General features: G+C 35.5%; 2 protein-coding genes across 7 annotated transcripts; one reads left to right on the forward strand and one right to left on the reverse strand.

The window, feature by feature from the left end:
• The first annotated feature begins 115 nt into the window (after positions 1 to 115).
• LOC129318144 (uncharacterized) lies at positions 116 to 7336 on the forward strand. 5 transcript variants are annotated; one of them, XM_054962748.1, is made up of 4 exons: positions 116 to 373; positions 1490 to 1721; positions 1889 to 2035; positions 3843 to 7336. In XM_054962748.1, exon 4 carries the CDS (start codon positions 3953 to 3955, stop codon positions 6974 to 6976), a length of 3024 nt encoding a protein of 1007 aa, XP_054818723.1. In that variant the 5' UTR covers positions 116 to 373; positions 1490 to 1721; positions 1889 to 2035; positions 3843 to 3952; the 3' UTR covers positions 6977 to 7336. The 5 variants fall into 5 exon arrangements, with proteins under 5 accessions (XP_054818723.1, XP_054818722.1, XP_054818724.1 ...); XM_054962747.1 differs by lacking the exon at positions 1490 to 1721; XM_054962749.1 differs by lacking the exon at positions 1490 to 1721 and having other exon boundaries at positions 3881 to 7336.
• Positions 7337 to 8401: 1065 nt separating this feature from the next.
• On the reverse strand, positions 8402 to 11054 carry LOC129318817 (uncharacterized). Of its 2 annotated transcripts, XR_008595317.1 has the most exons (3): positions 10605 to 11054; positions 9631 to 9699; positions 8402 to 8731 (listed from the first exon to the last, which is right to left on the reverse strand). XR_008595317.1 is itself a non-coding variant. In XM_054963782.1 (2 exons), the coding sequence occupies exon 1, from the start codon at positions 10953 to 10955 to the stop codon at positions 10614 to 10616; it is 342 nt and encodes a 113-aa protein (XP_054819757.1). In that variant the 5' UTR covers positions 10956 to 11054; the 3' UTR covers positions 8402 to 8731; positions 10605 to 10613. The 2 variants fall into 2 exon arrangements, 1 of the variants encoding a protein (XP_054819757.1); XM_054963782.1 differs by lacking the exon at positions 9631 to 9699.
• Positions 11055 to 16203: the final 5149 nt, after the last annotated feature.

The following is a 16203-nucleotide window of genomic DNA, read 5'->3' on the forward strand; positions in this document are numbered from 1 at the left end:
GATGCCTGACCTAGGAGCCAATTGGGCTAGGGAATTCAGGAGCCGGAAAAGTTTTAAAAACAATTTTGTTTATAAATATATCAGCGACAAATATTTCGAGGAAGGAGGAGGGGAAAAAAAAAAACACGTTGCTCATCTTCTTTGCTTTGATTATTAAAAAAAACTAAAACTAAAAGCATTCACGGAGGACAAGACGAGGTCGTGAAAAAACTCAGGAGTCTGGAATAGAGAGGGGAGTGCCGAGCTGGAGACAGGGAAAACCCCAATTTGACTCCGAAGAAAGAATATTCTAGAAATCAGGCGACAAAGAGTGGGTGCAGCTTCTCTATGTTAGCTGAGAGTCTGAGCTAGGGTTTCGATTTGATCGACCAAGGTAAACCCGGTATTACAATTCTCTGTTTTCGTTTCTCGCTGATTTCCTCCTCGCTTCTCTTGTTATCGATTTGATTTGGTTTCTAGATTCTACCTTATTCATTACATATCTCAGCATTTTAATTACGTAAAATTAAGCATTAAGTCTGTTTCTTTTTACAATTTGACACACCCCAGTCGAGGATACGAAGTTTTGATTTTAAAGGGGTTTCCACATCTTTAATGAAACGTACAATTCTAGGGTTTCCCTTAAGTTGTGTACGACAATAGCTGCTACCGTTTTTGAATTCACTAGCTACTCTTGTTGGAAATTGAGCGACAATGTTATTTCCCTTTTTTGATTGAGTAATGGTATTATTCGTGGGTGGCTATAATTTTAGTTCTGATAGGTTGTCTCAATGAAATGCTCTTTATTCAGTGATCGTGATTGAAAACTTGCATTTTTAATTTAAGGAAACGTTGTAGGTGTCCTTCAAGTGACTATTAATCTTGCTATTGATAATATTGGACATTAGGAAAAACAAAATTTTCTATTGATATTTGCTTTCTTTCTTTCCTTTTTCTATTCTATCCTCTCAGGAGGAGTGTCCTTTACATGTAATTTGTTGGTGGTAACAGATAGGCTTGCGTGGTCTGTATAAAATATCTCAGAGTTCCTCCTTCTCCCACAACAGAATTAAAATTGCAAATTTTCAAATATACTCTATATATTAATGCTAGACTGTATCTTTTGTATGTAATTGATAGCCGTATGCTTCTGCCACGTTTTTGACCAGATTTTGATGAAATATCTGCAGTGATATGTGAATTAGGCAACTGATGATTTATTTTAGTATTTTTAATTCATCAATTGTGAGTACTCTTAATGGGGTGGTAGAATTTTCTATCTTTTTGTTCAAACTCTGTTGTTATTATCGTCTGTAATGAGAATTCAGGGCATTTGTATAGTATGAAATGGATCATACTGCACTCTGCCAAATTTTTTGAGTCTTGCATCCTAATAAATTGATTTGACTTATATTTGCATGCTTAATTGACCAAGTCATATCTCTTTGTGCATAAAGAGGTATGGATGTATTGACCAGAAAAGATGTACTGTGTTTTTCATGTTATGTAGACTCAATTGAATGCCTTCCAAATGCATACCGATGACCTTCTGACTTGTATTCAAATTAGTTCCAACTTGCCAATGCATAGACACACATATCAGTGAAACTGAACGCATTGATCATCAACCTCGTTTTGTGCTGTTGATCATGAATCACCAAATCAATCAATGAAATTCCTGGATGATAACTGATGAGTAATTCAGTATCATCATCATAACTCAATAGACATGTGAAAGAAAGGTGAATTGTCACAATCCATCTCATTTGTCTGTGTCTTACTAATTTTAGTGTTCAGCTCGCTTATTATATATTGTCTAGTCTTGTCTTACATTTGTAACTTTCTTACTTATTCAATAGCGTATGTTATTGTTACTGAAGTGAGTTTTCTGTTGGATTGTATTCACTAGGACTGGAGAAAGAGCCAAAAGTTAGCTGACTTAGCTACGGCAGTTTGAGAATGATTGAAGAGAGCTAAAACTGAATGATAGTGGTAGTAGCTGGAGCAGAACAGAAAGTAGGAGCAATATGTTACCCTAATGAGCGTTCACAGTAAGGTACCATGTTAGATCATTGAGCTGTTGGTTATGTATTGATATCCTTATAAATATGAATCAAACTTGATGTTCATGAATATTGTTTAGGAACGAATTAACGTCATGAACTAGTCTGTTTGTGATTTAAACTGGCTTAAAATTTTCTCTTTCAACTAAATGCTGGGATCAGTTGACTTTTACACTATTCTAATTAAAACAGTTAATTGTTTGTTAATTGAGCTGGATAAAAAGTCTCAAGCTTGATGTTATGTATTGATCTATATCAGTAGGGTTATGTATTTTCCCTTGTATCATTTTTAGCCTTTTGCATCATTAGTTTTTGAAGTAATACTTTGGGTGCATATGAGTTTTTCACCGTCTAAGTTCACTTTAAGTGTATAATGTGGTTCCCATGAGTCACCGCCAGCAAAAATCAAGTGATTATGGTCATGATGTTAGTTCTATATCTACTGAACTAGCATTTCTTAATGAATCGGAAATGATATTATGGCTAAGATTATGCTGTTTGGCCATCTTAGATTTATGTTTTCTCAATATAGGTCTGGAAATGATTCCTCTTCTGATGCTATAAATGCCCAACTTTGAGAACTTTCTGTTTTCCTGTTATACTTGAATACATAAGTGTAGATTGAGGCCTTTTCTGATTGATTTTGTGTGTTTAATAACTTTCCATGAGTTTGTATGCATACCTTGGGGTCATATTTGGAAAAGAAATAGAAAAGGCAGAATTTTTTTTTCCTGTTTCTGAGTATGTCCTGGAAGCTGTCCAAACATGCTAATTTGTAATGTTTCCATCGAACACTTTAGCTATGAAAGTGACCTTAATCAATAGATTAGCCATACTTTTTCATATTCATTATAGAAATGATTTATATCTTAAGAGAATTCAATGTCACTTGGTGTAATTACTGTACAGTTGGTGGCAATCAAATTGGTGTTAACTTGGGCTGGTAGAGACCTCTCATCCAAGACCAGGGAGTAGATATTATGGGGTCAGAGTTGTTGATAGTTGATACAAGTCAATGATTTTACCTTGCCTAGTTTCCAAATATGCCAAAGTGAATTAATTGGAAACAACATAGATTTTGTTTTTATTTGAGGTGAAGGCACAAATAATATAACCATATGTTTCAGTATCATGGGCTGGGCTTTGTATGGTGTCTTATACATGCTATGGGAAGGAATCATTAGTTTAAACCAGATTGTAAACCTGTCTTTTCTATGTCATTCCATGTCTCTGAATCTTTGCCCCTGTGGATAAGTTATTGTTTATTCATGTTCTTGCTTTCAATCTACATGACACGTGATAGACTGTTTGTCGTGTCTTGTCCACTGTATTTCTTTCTGATTTCAATTGAGACCAAACGTCTAAGGATGACAAGGTTGATTTGAATGTTAAGTTTTCTTGATGTTCTGATTTATTACTTTAGCCATATCCTTTAAGAAAGATTAAGCAGGGTCTTACATAATTGTGTCAGATCTCCTGCTATACTGTGTTTTACAATGCTGTATTTTCAGTTATACCTGGCTGTCTGAAACTGTCAGAATTCAGATATGCTACTGTAGTTGCTCAGCTTGCATCTTTAGATTTTAGGACTGAACAATTAAGTCTATTCTTTTATTTGCAGTTGGTTTTTTTGCTTTTATTGTTATTGTTACTGGGAACTTGATTTGTTGTGTGCTCTGTTTTCTGGGTCGGATTCTGTATGAAATTCCACTCTCCCAAATGAGTATGTCTTTGTAAATGTAAACTGTGTAGAATATGGTTCGCCAAAATGCTTATTTACTTTGTTATCAATCCTTGCAGTGCTTTGAAATGTTTACTGCCGTAATCGTTTGAAACAGTTCTCAATGGAAGAAGGTTTGGCATTTCAAACTGATGTCATTGATGCTCTGAGACTGGTCATGTGAAGCAGAATGACACTTGAAGATTTCTTTACCTTGACTGAGATGAGAGATGGGCTCACAGCCCCTTCTCGAGTGCAGGAGTTGGTCTCTGTAATGCAGGAGGAGAGAGATTGTGTTGTTAAGAATGTTGGTGATGCAATGAGGCAGTGGGCTGCTGTTGCCAGCACTATTGCTGCTACAGATAATAAAGATTGTCTTGATCTTTTTATTCAATCAGATGGGCTTTGGTTCATTAATAGGTGGTTACAGGATGCTCAAAATGTTGGTGACACAAACGAGAGCTTCATTGAAGAGTCAATTAATGCACTGCTACGAGCAGTTGAAAAGTTGCATCTAGACTGTGAGAAGTCAATGTCATCAGGGATTTGGGATACTGTAAAAAATCTTCTTGGCCACCGTAGCTCTAGGGTTCAGGAGGTAGCAAAAGTATTATTTGACAGCTGGAAGGTGGGTGGCAATGGAGAAGATGATTCTCATGATATGAAGCTTGTTAGAGTTGATAATGAGGGTGACAAGATTGTTAGGGAGGAAGTCCTGCTGTCTGCTCAGAATGAAGCCAATAATGAAAATAATTGTACATCAGGACTTGTTGCTGATGCGAAATCTCCATTGAGAAGCACAAGCACTCTACAACCAGAAAGGAATGCTAGTGTACAGATGCAGAGTTCTAGCAGTCAGCTCCATTCCTCTGGAAGTTTGGATGGTGAAAACATCAAGGAGAGATCACCAGACTGTCTTGCTACTGTTTCGACTTCAAAGGAAGAAACTGCTCCGACAAAGGAAGAATCACCTTCATGCACTGTAAGTGAGACCCTTTCAGTTGGGTCCCATAGCTTTCCTCATCCAAAGCAAGGTAATTTTGAGGGAAAATCAGATGTGAAGAATTTAAATGATTCATGCAAAATGGAGAAGCAGGAACAAATTGCCAATGGTCCTCTAGAAAAACCAGGAGTAGCAGAGGTTTCCTTGGGGTCAACAAAACCAGAGCCCGGACCTAATCATACGGATGCTAGTGAAGCAAAAGCACCAGAATTTTCAAATGAACCTGTTTTACCTCATAATGTTGGAAAGAATGATGATATAGTCTGTCATAATGCCACTGCTGCAGGTAGCTTGAAGATGCATGCATCAGATAGAAAGAGTGTGGTTGATGATACTAAGGCCCTAAAGTCTAGTAGTCCACAACTTCCCAAGACTGCAGAAAATAATGATGGCTGTAGTACTAACGTATTGCACGAATCATCTGTCAGTGCTGCTAACTTGGGAAAGCCTGAGGTATTTGATATTTCTTTCTCCAGAACAGAATGTGCCAGTGTTGTAAAGGAAGATTCAGGGCATGTTAGTAATGAAGGCAAGGAAACTTCAAATGGTTCTGAACCTATTAAACCACGAAAACACCGTAAAAGCCCTAATATGATTGACAGGAAGAGTTCTGATATTGAACTTGATTATGGCATTGTTGATGCTTTGGAAGTTGCTCGACAAGTTGCTCAAGAAGTTGAAAGAGAGGTCTGCAGCTCTTCTGAGAAAATCTCAGAGGGAGGAACAGGGCAACCACATAGTCCAGATTCTGTAGGAAAAGAGGATACACCTGCTTGTGTTGAACCTAGGGAGGTCCCATCCAGACAAAGTTACTCTGCTGAGGTAGGTCCTAAGGAGGAGAGGCATGCTAATATTTCAGATGATGTTGAGGCTGAGACAGCATGCATTCCTGATGTAGAGTCCTCACATGTGTCTGAAGCAGCTTTAGATCCTGGAGGCAATTCAGAGAAAAATCTTTGTTTTGATCTCAATGAAGAATTTGGTTCTGATGATGTGGATAATCCCACAAATTTAATGTCTACACTGATATCCTTTGTATCCGCTTCAAAGCCTGCAGCAACCCCTGGGTTGCCTATGGCCCCTTTGCAGTTTGAGGGGACGCTTGGAAGGATAGGATCTGCTGCAACCAGTGCATTTCGTCCTGCATCACCTCGTAAAAACTCTGACAGTGAGAAGAATACTTCCATTAGTGGGAACTCTGATATTTCCAAGCAAAGGCAGGATTTCCTTGATATTGATCTGAATGTGGCTGAGAGTGAAGATGGATTGGGAAAACAAATTGCTGAATCGTCTGGGCTTCCTTCTGGTCAATCTTCAGCAGAACTTAGTCCTGTGAGATCTAGGAGGCTTGAATTGGATTTGAACAGCGTTGGTGATGATGTTGATGCCCAACCTTCAGATCAGAGGATGGAGGGACAGCTCTTATGTAGCAGAAATGGCCATTGGAGCCCGTCACCTGCATCATCAACATCATCAATGCAGCCTTCCGTTCGAAACATTGATTTGAATGACAGGCCATACCTTCAGACTGATTTGGTTGACCAAGGGCCCAGTAGTAAGTCTTCTCACATTACAAATGCATGCGGGTTTCCTAAAGTGGATGCACCTGTGATCTCTCTCTTGGGTACCAAAGTAGAAGTTGGTAGGAGAGAAACTAGACCTTCTCCAAATGGCAAAGCTACGGAGTCAGCAATGGATCTAACAATGTCAAGGGATGGTGTTTTAGGCACGGGTCCCACTGTATCTTACAGCCACTCACCTACATTTGCATATAATGGGCTAACAACAGTGTCTCCTTTGTCTTTTTCATCTGCAATGTATGGTTCAGGCGGCACAGTTCCATACATGGTGGACTCCAGAGGAGCCCCAGTTGTACCTCAGGTGGTGGGATCTTCCCCAGCTATCCTGTCATCTTACTCCCAGCCTCCATTCATGGTGAACCTGACTGGCGCACAACTTGGTTTAAATGGGGTTGGGCCTTCACGTCCTAACTTCGACCTGAACACTGGCTTCATGATTGAGGGAGGAAATAGAGAAGCGTTGGCTGCGAGACAATTTTTCTTTCCTGGTCAGAACAGGGCTATAGAAGAGCAAGTAAGGAACATTCACCAGCCCTCAAGTTCTGGGGCTGGCGGGAAAAGAAAGGAACCAGACAGTGGGTGGGAAGCGTACCCATTCAGCTACAAACACCCACAACCTCCATGGAAGTAGCCTCTAATTTATCTGATATGTTTATAAGCATGCCCTATCAATTGATGCTTATATAACTTAAATCTCGAGTAGGGTCGTCTCTTGGCATCCTTCTCCAGGAGAAGAACCGTAACTCAATAATAGCTGGAGGAAGGTGGATGTAATATGACTCGTGAGATTGATTGTCAAAGGGAAAGTTAGGATTTTTTTTTTGTTTTACTTTTTAACTTTTTTCGGCCCCCATTGTTTTATCTTTCCTGCAGTTTCATCATAGAAGGGTCAGTGCAAGAACAGTAGGCTTGGTACATGTCGCTGTAATTTCTCCTTCATATGTCAAAAGAATATGTAGGTAAAAAAAGTATTCCCTTTTCCTATTCTCAAGCGGTGCTTCAGTGCATGACCACAGCTGTAGGTGATTAAATAATAGTGAGAGTTGTTCTAAAGTAATCTGTAAAAAGAGAGAACGGAACAAGAACCCTGAGAAACTTCCTTGACCAAATTTCTCTGATTGCTTACCATGCCCCTTGCTTTCATTGTTTGGCTTCAAACCGCATCTATAGAAATTTCTTGGGAGTGCGATATTCTTTTTGCGAATGGAGCACTCAAGCTTCAAGATCATTCTTGTTCTGAACGTGTCGCTTTAGATTTTACTTTCTTGCATACCAATGGGCTTCTTTTCCCTTTGCTTATCTTGGATTCGTGGACCCAAATATTGACGGCATGACCACACACAGATTTTTTTTAATTTTCAAATATTTTTTGTGTGCATTGATCAAGTTGGCTGGAGATAGAAGATAACAACGTTGAGCGGTTCATATAATTAAATTTTACTTCATAGAACAAGGTTTGTTGGTATTATTATTTGATTTAATTATATATAACTAGTTGTCACCATAATTAGAGAGAGAGAGAGAGACACCATGTGCGTATTTTTAAGGGAGTGTTACATTTAAGAATTTTGAAAGATAATTATTCACAAATAAGGACTAATGGAAAATAAATTATTATTAAAATAAAAAGTTGACTTTTTTTAAATAAAATTTATTATTGATTTTTATATGTGAATAATTATTTTCAGAAGTTTTTAGACGTGATTCTCTCAATTTTTAATCTGTTAACCAGGAGAGGGATGATATCTCAAGGGTGAGCTCCTTGAAGCCATGTATCCGAACCCGAATCTGGTCAAGTATTTCAACGGTGGGGATAGTGCAGTGAAGTTTTCACGCGCGATTTCTAGTCGCAAGATACTACATACGAATACACTGAATTGATTCTTTTTCATGTACAAGTTAATTATAGAGGCAAGACAAGTGTGAAGCACACTGAATAACTTCAAACTGTAGCTCAGTCGAAATTAACTGTCAACGGAAGTAGAGATAAGTTTTAAAAGGAATACGTGGTAAGAAATTAAAGAACATATTACTGATAGTTAAACTTAATTAGAACTCAAAAGGCGAATCGATCCATCTAAACACATCATCATATGACACTGTTGACATCATTAGTCACAAAGCAGGTGACTAGAACAAAGCCTTAAATATACAGTTTGTGTAGTGTCAAACGTAACAAAGCCAGGATGCTCTTGTGTAATAATGTCGGTGTAGTTGCAATAATGGAAAAAAAGAAGAGAAGTCTATTTGGAATAATATGGATCGATCTAGAGTTATAAGGCAGTACCAGAGATGCCTCTGCATCAGACTCTCATTAATTGGATGCATTCAGTTAAGTAGATTGGAGAGGCATATAGAGAATCATTGTTCGTTGAGCAGCCACGTCCTTCACACATAAATAATAATGTTGTGAGGTTATTAATGTACTATTCAATTCACATTTCTGAGTTAATGTCCTTAAAACAGTCATTGTGGAATCATGTATTGTGTACAGATTGAAACTTGAAAACAAAGAAAACTAAAAAATTTATCAGTGCTCTCATCCTGTCAACTTCTTCATATTCGTTCTATCTAGCTTGGCATGTGCTTCCTATTATAGGCATATAAAAAAGCCCTACGTTGACTAATTAGAAAGCTAATTAAAGATATATAAGCTTAGATATACGTCTTATCAAATGGTTTTAGATATATTGATATAAAGACAAGGCATAAGCATATTTTTAATATGTAGGAGTCCAATATTTTATATGTACCTTCAGTCAACTCTTCAATTATCATTAACGTAGTTAATGTGGAACTTCTGCATTCGTCTAACAGTACTTTACAAATAGTAGGAAACAAAAGAATATAATTCTTGAAATTATTAAATGTATACATACCTACGAGAAAGTATTGTATGCTCTTTTTTTTTTTTTGGCCAATAAAGTATTATATGTTCAATATCAATGCTTTCGTAGTAGTTATAGAGTTATTGTAGCTAGCGTCACGTGCAGGTTTTCCAGTGCTTACAAGTTGATCTTTTTTTTAGATTGTTTTAGCCATCTGTTTTGCTTTAAAAAAAAAAATACAAAAACATGGAGTTGGGACCCATAGATTTTGGTTCTAAAGAAAAGAGTGAAAAGAGTTATGATCACTTAAACCTGTATAAATGTAAAAAATCATGAATGCAAAAATTATTTTCAATTAGATTTGAAAATGTTTGAATCTCACACCGTCAAGTTTTGTACTTCCTAGTCCTCAATTTCGCATACATCCTGTGCTCAAATCATATTGTGAGCGACATACCGTTTACTTAATTATTCGCATAGGCCACAGAATATCCAGGTGATGTAATCCTTCCAATTCGAAGCAAGACTTGGAGGGGACAACAAAAGTCAGAAAAATAATAATCCAAAAACAAAAGTCTTGAGAATCTGAGGGTCGGCGAGTGGTCAAAATAATAATAATAATAAATGTGAGATTCAATCAAACAAAGGTTAAAAACATGACGAAAATACTACCCATATCCATAAGAACAATTACAAATTTATGAAATTTATTCTGAACATTGTATGATTCAGTAATTACAAATTTATCTAAATATACCATTGATTACTATATATAAATTAATGAAAAATAAAAGTAAAAAAAATTATTGGCTCCAGTCTATTCATCTTCTTTTTTTGAGTGAAATATATTCATCCTCTTTAGGCTCTTACTTTGTAACATTTTTCTTTAATTACTACGAGTACTCTTTTCCTTTCATCTGGACCTTCATTTTGTTTATTCTTTTCTAAGAGAAAGAAAAAGGTTTAAGTTGGAATATTTGGTCAGTCTCTTTAGAAATAAGAGATGACACAGCCACAGAGAGAGAGAGAGAGAGAGAGAGAGAGAGTAAAATACTAAAATCATATTCATAGACCTGTTTTTGCTTTGTGTTAGCTGATGAGTCAAGCATCATTAGCCACCGGACATCAGCAGTTTAACACCACACGACTCCACCCTCTCGCCAACCCTCTTTTAAAATCAAACAGGGCCATGCTCAACGCACTTAATTTTAATATATCATATTGAAATTCTTTACTCTCTCTCTCTCCCTCTCTCTGTGCGCGCACAAAACCTTGGCCCCTTACGAATGTATCGTAATGGCTCATGCTTAAAGCACCTTAATTAATCTATCCTATTTATAATTAACCAAAAAAACGCCGACAATTGCAAAAGATAATTTGACATTCTTACAAGCAGGGAAGAAAACTTTTTTCTTTTTCATTTTATTTTACCGTTCGTCTTCACAAAGGAATGTGGTGGGGAAGCCTGAATCGGATCTGAGACGCCAGCGATCGCACCGCCACTCCATGCCAGCAGATACCACCCTTGCACGTCTGAGCATGGAGGATGTGATGAGGTTGACGACGAGGGGTTTGATCGAGCGCGAATGCATACTTGGCCTTACGTGACACGTCCCACGTCAGCGTGGCCACCAGGATCAGGCCCACCACGGTGGTCGACATTATCACAACAAATCCGGTGCTCAAGCTTCGCCCGCACACAAGCCCATAGACTTTGATGCCGGCGATCACTGCCACGTAGATCGTCATCAAATTTCCCGCCACTGTGTCAGACACCGCCATGGACTAAGGAGGAGGAGACGACGGGGAGATGAGAAGACTGGCTTGTGTGTGGTGTAGCAATAGTAGTGACATGCACCAAGCGGCCGGGGCAAACCTTATAGTGCGAACCGTTTTGAGATTTATTTGCCTTGCAAGGGCTCCCAGAACATGAATTTACGAAAACACCCCCTATCGTTAATGAAAGTAAAGGGGGAAATATATTTCTTCTGCTAAATTTATATTACAATTCTTAGATAAAATTAAAATTTTATTAAATCTTTAAATACAAGTAATATTCTTTGAACTTTTTTAATTTCAACAAAACATATTAAAAGTAATTTCTGAATTAAGGTTAAATAAAGGAGTATTAATTCTCATCCATGAGATCTTTTCTTTTTATATATATATATATATATATTGTTTGGCTTGAGGTTATCTTCACTGTCTTCAGGATTAGAAGGGCCAGGGGTAGGTAGGAATCAAGAATGTCGCCTTTCGTCCGCTGCTTCCAACTGCGCAACTCCACGTGTCTCTCATTTCTCATACGTGGCTCACCACTATTATCTCCCTCCGTTTGTTTTTTTTTCCCCAATTGATAAGAAAGTTGAACAATGAAAAAACACACTTGTATTTCGTGTCGTGGTTCTTGATCTGCGGTCTAAGTACCACGACTCAAGAAGGCAAAATCTGACTACCACCGACTGCCAGAAGTCAGTACTTAGTGCATGCAGTCCTTTATCTAATCAATTTTTTAAAATATTTGTGTTGCTGATGATATTTTGTCTGATGGATTTAATAAGAAAATCTGCCCGAAAATTTGGAGGGGGAAATATAGGAAAAATTTTAATAAAGGATACTTGATCATAGTTAATTACATTTAAAGTCTTTAAATTTTTAAAATTTTACTGCAATCCATGATACTGATTTGATATTAAATTTTAAAAAAATAAAATTATTTTTTATTTAAATTAATATTAAAACTTCCCTATTTCACTTATTAATTGCCTAATTTTACTTATTCACTTACTTACCAAATGATATTAATTACCGTACTTTACTTATTTTCATTTTATGTGTTTAAATCATATTAAAATAACTTATTGATTCTTATACTGTATATTATTTATTTACTTTTAAACTATTATTAATTGCTCTATTTCACTTATTCATTGTTAAACTTTCACTTGATTTCATTTAAAAAAATAAACAAATTAAATATATTATTTAATAACATTTCGTAAGTAAATGAATAAGTAAAATAGAGTAATTAATAATTAAAATAAAAAATTCTTATAATAATTTAAAGGAGGAGTAATTTCATCAGCTCTTTAATAAATTTAACATCAAATAAATACCCTTAGATTATAGTGGCATTTCAAAATTTAGATATTTTAAATGTAATTAAATATAATTAAGGGCTTTTTATTGAAATTCTCTCAGGAATGTGCGTTCAAGAATGGGCGCGCGCGCGCGCGTTTTCTTTTTTTTCGGCATCATTCACTTTACTCACCAGAAACCCCGCACACACATTTAGCCTTGTTTACTTGAACTTTATTTGGTTATATCTCGCAAATTTTTTCTATTTAAAGGTCCCTTGGGTATCATTAGGCCAATAGATCATTGACAAAAAAATACGAGATGTAGCGGAATTTCTCTATTCTATCCTATTGATGATATCAGGAATTATTACGAAGGGTTAGACTGTGAGATTACCCTCGCCATGTGAAGTTCATGTTTGTTGGTTAAACTTTAAAGTTGCTCATGTGTGCCTTGTGAAGAAAAGCATCTTGCTTCTTCCAATTAATAAAAACGATCCATGCATTCCGCTCGAGCGAAATAAGTGGGTGGCCCGATTAAAACATTTTTATCAATTGTGGGATCTTTTAAGGTAACCTCTTTATACTGGAATTGATATAACATAACATTGATTAATGAAAACAAAATGTGCCGTTTGTAGTTACAACAGTGATGTCGTATCGTTATTAGATTAATAATAATAATAATAATGTCCACTATTTTTCATTGCACACAAATGGGTAGACAAGAAATTTTTGAATAGATTAGGTGCGGCATATTATTTGTGATATGTCCAATAAGAATCTTTTAAATAATCTGAACAAAATCTTATATAACATTATTTTAATCTATTTTATTTTTATAACAATATATATATTTAATTTTTTATTTTTTCTCTGTTTATTATCATTAAAGTCAAAATTAATTTATATTTAATCTCATACAAACATTATATTTTTATTAAATAAATTATAAATAACGTGATGCATATAGTTTTCTTAAGAATTTCTCATAGTAATACATATATCAGATGAAGAAAATATGGGCGTACATGTATAACCCCATCAGTCGCCTTCATTAAATTCGGTGATTTCATAGTTGAATGGCCAAAGCCCAAATCAATTTAGTTAGGCTTGTGTGTTAATTTGAACAGCGATGTTTGACCTTTCTATTTAATTTCGTTGAATTAATATTCTGGTCTCTTAATTTTAGTTGAAATTTAGAATTGATTTGTCAGCTTAAAGATGTGTCAAAATTATCCTTTGATTCATCCTCCGTGTCAAAATTGCCCTTGTGTGTTAGGTAACATTAATCGAGTTCATGGAACTAGTCAATTCAATTGAATCAATTTAAGTTCTCATGAGTCACGACCCACAACGACCGCCATGTTCCCAAGTCAAATCAATTTCAACATGCCACTGTCATAGAAAGGGAAAATCACAACTAAATATCACTAAACAACATTTATTATCCTCCGTATCAAGGGACCTAAGTGTAGCTAAAGTTGATTATGAGAAAAACGAAGCTATCCCTCATGAGTATATATATAATTCCTTTAATTCTATTTATAAGTTATTTATAGTATTTTTACAAGAATTAAAAAAAGCCTTAAACCTTATTAGTTTTATCAAAAAATTTAATAAATTGTCAATTTAATTGTTTTTAGATATATGCACTTTAAAATGAAATACTATAATGTTTAATAAAATTTTTAATATTTAATAGGGGTAAAATGATAAAGATGAACATATTAATAGTTGAGATATCTTAATTATAAATAGAACTAAAATAAATACTCTTTTTATGCCCTATAAATATGACCAAGGGAGTATTTGTTGTGATGGAAGAATTAATTATTGTTAAAATAAAAATAAAATTTATTTTTTTAAGTGAGGATTTGTTCACTTTATTACAACACAACTTCTCTATCATTAAGTTAGTATTTTGGAGTTGTCACTGAATAAATTGATTATTATTAAATTGAGAATGAAACTTCCTTTTTAAATGGGGATTTGTTTCTCTTCACCACCGGATTATTTTTTAAGGATTGTTAATGAAAAATTAATTGTTACTAAAATGAAAATATAAAAAAAGTTTTCCTTAGTGGAGGCGTTTTGTTAAAAGAGTATATGTGCGCAAGGGAGGGTAATTTTCTCTCTTCATAATAAATTTTAATTATATTTAAATGCTCTCATTTCGCAGAACAATAGATGTTGGTTCGTAGTACTTATTGATTGTGATTTTCCGTGTAGAAAGAAGCGGTGGCTTCTAGCACGCTTCTCCATGAATGTGCATATTTTGCTTTCTATACTTACTACATCGTTTTTACAAATCGAGGTAGAAATTGGCTTTCTAAATTATCGGTTAAATAATTGGCTTTCTATACTTGCTTCTCAATGGTGTTAAAAGTGCTTCATGTGATAATGCAGAGAACTTGGCCAACTAGTCAAAAGTCATGTCATGTGCCCGGATATTAATTTGAAGTTTCAAATGTAATGAGATATAAAACAATAGTTTTATTTTATTTCTAATAAATACTGAAATAAACAATGATGATATACCACTTTGCGGCGGGGGAACGGCTCTCTGGGAAAAAAAAATAGAGATAAAAAGAGAAGTTGTGCACAATTTTTTCAAGGCGAGGTGCAAGATCTATCATGATGAATATGTATCCCAAAAATAAAGGAGGCTTCACCTATATCCTTCATGTCAAAATGGCAAGACAATAGGTGTTTTATCTCATTGAGGAAATTCATTGAGTTATCGGATAATAAGATATCATCAACATAGAGAATAAGAATGGCAAAATTATTCCTATCAAACTTCTAATAGATACACTGATCTAAGACATTCTCAACAAAATTGAGCGAGGTGATAACTTCATTAAATTTCAAATACCATTGCCTAGAGGCTTGTTTTAGCCCATATATGAATTTCTTCAATCTGCACACTAGATGTTCTTTACCAAATTCAACAAAACCATCAAATTATGTTATGTAGACTTCTTCATACAAATTGTCATTCAAGAACGCAGTCTTAGACATTTATTTGGTGAAGATCAAGATCAAATTGTGCAACTAAAGCTATTATCACTCTAAAAACGTCTTTGGTGGATACCGGAGAGAAGGTTTTTGTGTAATCAATACCTTCTTTTTAGTTGTAACCCTTAGCTACAAGTCTAGCTTTGTATATATTAATTTCACCTTTAGCTCCTCGTTTTGTTTCAAAGATCCACTTGCAACTCATTGGTTTAAAACTCTTTGGTAGCTCTATAAGCTATCATACGTGATTGTGGTATATAGAGGCGATTTTTTTACTCATAGCCTCTAACCATTCAGAAGAATATGAGCTAGAAATAGCCTCTTGGTAAGATATCGGGTCTAAACTATCAATAACCTCTAAATCAAATTCCTGCAAATACACCATGTAATCATTTAGAATAGCAGACTTGCAAACCCTTTGGGACCGTCTTGGTTCAAAAACTAGATCCTCATCACCCTTTAAAAGTGGTTCATCTTTAACTTCATCTTGATCTACGGCATTATTTTTGTCAACATGAGGGGTTGCCACGATAAGCAAAGGCAAAATATTACTTTCGTCATGTCAAGTGATATGCCTAGGCACAAAGCTCCCACTGTCTAAGGCATCTTTAAAGAAATAAGCTCGATCAAATTCAATAACCTTGATAGTGTGATTTTGACAATAGAATCTGTACCCACGAGATCCAATACAATAGCCGATAAAGAAACCATCAACAGTTTTAGCATCAAACTTCATCTGTTGTGGATTGTAAGGTTTTACCTGTGCTTTACAACCCCAAACTCACATATGCTTCAGCACAAGAGTCCTTTCAAACTACAACTCATATAGAGTCTTTGGAACTAACTTGCTAGGAAGTTGATTTAAAATATAAACAGCAATTTTGAGTGCATCATCCCACAAGAATTTCGGCAGTGAGGAGTGACTGATCATG

This window comes from Prosopis cineraria, unplaced genomic scaffold, assembly GCF_029017545.1.
Source record: "Prosopis cineraria cultivar Desert tree isolate PC_DT_omini unplaced genomic scaffold, ASM2901754v1 PC8, whole genome shotgun sequence".
Classification (NCBI taxonomy): domain Eukaryota; kingdom Viridiplantae; phylum Streptophyta; class Magnoliopsida; order Fabales; family Fabaceae; genus Prosopis; species Prosopis cineraria.

Bases quoted from the DNA above. Each gene is read 5' to 3' on its own strand.
- LOC129318144 (XM_054962748.1), top strand. From the start codon at position 3,953: ATGACACTTGAAGATTTCTTTACCTTGACTGAGATGAGAGATGGGCTC.
- LOC129318817 (XM_054963782.1), bottom strand. From the start codon at position 10,955: ATGGCGGTGTCTGACACAGTGGCGGGAAATTTGATGACGATCTACGTG.